The sequence below is a fragment of the Notolepis coatsorum genome (assembly GCF_963971535.1).
Source record: "Notolepis coatsorum genome assembly, chromosome: 14".
Classification (NCBI taxonomy): Eukaryota; Metazoa; Chordata; class Actinopteri; order Aulopiformes; family Paralepididae; genus Notolepis; species Notolepis coatsorum.
The window spans coordinates 18,161,593-18,166,592 of NC_140178.1; the positions used below are offsets into that span (position 1 = coordinate 18,161,593).

Below are 5,000 nucleotides of genomic sequence, written 5' to 3' on the forward strand. Positions count from 1 at the left end.
CCCCGCTCCCTTGGAAAGACCGTCCGAGCGAGTTTAAAAAGAGATGATCTCTCCGCTCAACTCTGTTCCGGAGGACTTGGGGAAATCCAACCTAGATTGATTATCCCAGTGGCCAGAGACTCAGAGAGTAATACTTAGTGGCAGTGACATGCGCCAAACCCGCTACATGCGAGGCAAAGCAGTTCATTCAAGAATGTTTAAGCTGCCCCAAGAATAATTCCTCCAGGAACCGTGAACAATGGAGCCCTTGTTCACCTCTCTCTTTCCCCCAATACATAAATCTCTCTTGTTGCTTCATTAAGATCTAATTAATGCAGAGCACATATTTGGTTTTGATGAATTGTCTTTCTTGGACAAGTTGTATGTTGCAGCTATCTCTCTCATCATGCACACTTTTTTAGAACTGTACACTACATAGTCATCTTTATTTAGTCTTTTTAATTGTATTCTATTCTTATTCTATGCTAATTTAATTTAATTAATATTATTGGATGCTGCTATGCTTGAGGAACCACAACAAAGTGAATTTCACATTTTTTTTTGCTGTAAAGTACTGATTGACATGACAATAAAAGGAATCTGAATCTGAATCTGAATCAAAGCAAAAGATAACATAGTAATGCTAATATCCCTACAGCCTACTGTAGCGTATAGACACCATACGACTGTCAAACGTCTGTTTGTTTTGATTTCCATTATCCCTCCTATATAATGTTGATTCGTGTGCCTAGCTGTGACGTCCTCTCAATCTTCATCCAGATGTCTCGGAAAATGAAATAAAAGATTATCCTATTACGACACAAACAATTGTATTAGTGTTTATTCCCGCTGATGTGTGTTTGTGTCTGCTGGCAGGTGGCGTTGATTGCTTGTTCTTTTAGCAGAGAGGCCGGATAACAAGGTGGATCCGGCCATTGGGGACAACAGCAGGTTGATTGAGATTAGTGGTTGTTTACAGCCACTGGTTGTGTAATACAGCCGCTTCCCTCCCCCCGGTTAGATAGCGTTAGTAATAATAACAAGGGTGGTGTGCGTATCGCACAGTTGTAAATGTGGTAGAACGTCAAGTCAACAGCTACAGCTGATAACCTTGTCTTTGTGTAGGCTCGCGTTTCCTGCGGGTGCAAAGTTCAGGAGGAATCAATGCCGGTCTGTGCAAACCGACGGCCGTGGGATGAACGCTCTGACCTCAGTGTCTGTTTCTGTCAGTGCTGTGCGTGCGTGTGTGTTTGTGTGTGTGTGTGTGTGTGTGTGTGTGTGTGTGTGTGTCAACACACAGACTGAAGTCTCTGATGAACTTATCACAGACAGACCCCTGTGTGGTTGTGAAGGCCAACATCCCAACACCGCAGGAAGAGACTGTCGGACTGCACAGAGACTCTGCAAGGAGGGTTCTGCTTAGCATGAAGCAGTCTGATACCAGGCAGCACTGGTGTGGACTCAGATTACAGGGAAAACTAGCCTGTTTAGAGTTTGCTGACCACTCAGTCTCACACTAGTGTTTAAGGACACAGCTGTTGGTGAGGATGTTTTTTAATTTACCATCAAAGCAAGACTGCAGGTATTACCCACTAAGTACAATCTGTCCACCTGGTATTCTCAAACTCACAGTCCATTCTGTTTAAACCATCAGGATTCACAACAACAGTATCCATTGCACACATAACAAATGGATGTAATGCATACAAACACCTGTACATAGCTCGTCATGACAGTATTGTGGACATTGCGTCTGATGCGGTACAAAACATCTCACCATCTAGTGCAGCAATGTACAAGCATACTAGAGTGCTACCAGAATGGTTTGGTTTTACCAATGATGTCTTTGCTAACATACCAAATACACCTGATGTTGTTTTTGTTGACACCAGCCACAAGGAGGTGCTAATCACAAAGTAGACTGTGCCTTTGACCTCTACAGAACGCAGCGGCCCGCCTGATCTCAAACCTACGGAAGTCAGCCCATGTCACCCCACTTTTTAGGGACCTGCACTGGCTCCCCATTGCTGCACGAATCCGCTTCAAGGCCCTCGACCTGGCATACCGTGCGGCAAAGGGAACCGCTCCCGCCTACCTCCGGTCAATGGTTTCTAACTACACACCCTCAAGACCCCTACACTCTGCATCTTCTGGCCGTCTCAGACACACTCCTATCCGAGCTCCGGGAAGGTCATCAAGGAGAACCTGCCTTTGCAGCCTTTTCTCAGTCCTTGCCCAACAATGGTGGAATGAACCACCCCAGTTAGGACAGCCGAATCCCGTCCAATCTTTCTCCGTCGACTAAAGACGCACTTCTTCAACCATTATCTGAGAAAAAAAAATAATCTAACCCTAACTAACCTTACTGTCATGCACTAGTCCTACTAAACTAACCTACACTGTAGCACTCAACACTTTGATGAACATTGTTACTCAGCTGATAGAGTTGTGCCCTTCCTGATGACTTTTCGTACAGAACTTGTAAGTCGCTTTGGATAAAAGCCTCAGCTAAATTACTAAATGTAAATGTAAATGTAAATGTACATGGACCAGGCTTTCCGGGACAAGTATATAAAATACCAACCACTCCTCAATGTGATGGCCGGCCTTGGGTACAGATGTAGATATAGTGTACTTATATTCGGAAGTCTTGGCCATGTATATAAATGCACCATGACCGGTCTGAGAATTGCTGCAATGTCTAAGAGAAAAGCCAAACAAATTGCAGGGGACATGTCAATATTGAGAAGAGGTAAATTTGACCCCCTCCAAAAATATAGCTAATATGAAAGACAAAAAATAGAGGTAAAAAACAAGGGAGTAAAAACATTTATATATTAACAAACCTGAATGTTGTCTTTACCATAAATAAAGACATTTCCACCATGAATTGATGCAGAATAGGCACAAATTGGTGCATGAAAGTACACCGGAATGCAGGGAAAGAAGTGTTTGATCCTCAAAATTACCTGGGCGAGGACCTCCAGACCCCCACTTAAAGTACCCCCCCCCCCCCAATGTTGAAACCAAATCTACACCCTTGTGTGTGGGTGTGTGTGTGCGTGTGTGTGTGTGTGTGCGTGCGTGCATCACATGAGAATGTATGTAAGAATGTAACAGGAGGAAGAGAACGCAGGATTCTACTCCCTTTCAATGTTAATCATCACTGAGTCAGTGCGCCAGGCTGTTTATGTGTCTCAAATGTCAGTGTTATTCTGCCCTCTCTCTCTCTCTCTCTCTCTCTCTCTCTCTCTCTCTCTCTCTCTCTCTCTCTCACTCTCTCTCTCTCTCTGTGTATCTCCCCCCCTCTCTCTCTCTCTGTGTATCTCCCCCCTCTCTCTCTCTCTCTCTCTCTCTCTCTCTCTCTCTCTCTCTCTACCAGTCATCGCCACTATGCGGGACCTGAAGAAGAAGGCCAGGCTGCTGGAGGCTGCAGGGGACGCGTACGGGAAGACTCTGACCCTGCAGCGCCTGGACGTGTGCAGCGATGAGTCGGTCAAGCAGTGCATCAACGGCGTGAAGGGCCGCCATATTGATATTCTCAGTGAGTGAGGTGACGGCAGGAACCAGCTCCGTTTGGACCCGTATGTCTGGCCACGGACCGTCCCGTCTTTGGCCTTAGATTAAGTGCTTTGACGCACTTGTGTGTGTGTGTGTGTGTGTGTGTGTTAGATATCTAAGATAAGATATTATAAGATAAGATATTCCTTTATTGATAGGGAATATTGGGAAATGTGAGCGTCATAGCAGCATGGGGGAGGGAGGAGCGGAGGTACAGGTACGAGCAGGGTAATAGTAGAAAGACATGAATATAGGCAATAAAATGTGATCTGAATATAAAAATATGAGAAAAGATAAACAGTGTAAACAATATAATTAACTCTGAATATAAAATACGGGAAAAATAAACAGTGTAAACAAAGGTGCAGATGATTAGAATAGAATAGAAATACTTTTATTATCCCGAGGGAAATTTGACACTGCAAATCGCTCAACATTAAACATTTAGACAGAACAGGTCACGAATAAGAATAACAAAACAAATCAAACTGCCTAAGATAAGAGTAGAATAAAATAGAATAAAATATACAGTAAATAAATACAGTAAAAATATACTGAGGTCTACAGTAGGTGAATATTGCACAGTGCTGTTTCAAAAGTAAGAGTCCAGGAAGATGGTAACTGTCACTCTGTGCTCAGTGATGCAGTGAGGCACAGTGATGCATTGTATAGTCTGATGGCTGTTGGAATGAAGGACTTCCTGTGCCGTTCAGTGCTGCATTTAGGTAGTGTGAGCCTAGCACTGAACATGCTCCTCCTGTCAGCCAAGTCTGTGTATAGTGGGTGAGAGGGGTTTTCCCTGATGGCCTGGAGCTTAGCAAGGCTCCTCCTCTCCGCCACCCTCGCTAGGGAGTCTAGCTCCACCCCAACCACGCTACTGGCCTTCCTGACCAGCTTATCCAGCCTGTTTGTGTCCCCTGCTCTCAGTCCGCTGCCCCAGCAGGTCACAGCGTACAAGAAGGCGCCCGCCACCACCGACTCATAGAACATCCTCAACATCCTTGTACAGACATTGAAGGATCTCAGCCTTCTGAGAAAGTAGAGTCGACTCTGGCCCTTCTTGTACAGTGCCTCTGCATGTTTTGACCCGTTCAGTTTGTTGTCGATGTGCACACCGAGGTATTTTTTTTTATCCACTTTTTCTCCTCCTGTTTTTCTGTGTTTTTTTCCCATCCCAATTTAGTCGTTATGTGCCCCCCACTGGTCGGTCTAGGGAGCCCTGAAGTCTATCCGATGCTTCCTCCGAGTCATAGGAGACGGCCAGCAGCATCTTTTCACCTGCCAGCGCGGACTCTCATTGGTGAGGTGTAATGTGTGGGAGGTCACACTACCCTCACCATCTCCCTCCCTCACTGTGCAAGCGCCCTGACCGACCTGTAGGAGTCGCTGTTTACAACGCTGTTTACCAATACCACCCCACCGGCTTCCCTCCCGCTGACTCTGCCAATTGAGCCAGTATG

At 45.4% G+C, this 5,000-nt stretch overlaps 1 protein-coding gene across 1 annotated transcript in view; it reads left to right on the forward strand.

The window, feature by feature from the left end:
• Window positions 1-5,000, forward strand: part of rdh8a (retinol dehydrogenase 8a) — a gene marked incomplete at its 3' end in the record, with an annotated part of 28,340 nt that overhangs the window by 1,758 nt on the left and 21,582 nt on the right. The window contains exon 2 of the mRNA XM_084328819.1: window positions 3,362-3,523. Within this exon, the coding sequence (XP_084184945.1) occupies window positions 3,362-3,523 (162 nt within the window). The remainder of the gene's footprint in view (window positions 1-3,361; window positions 3,524-5,000) is intronic.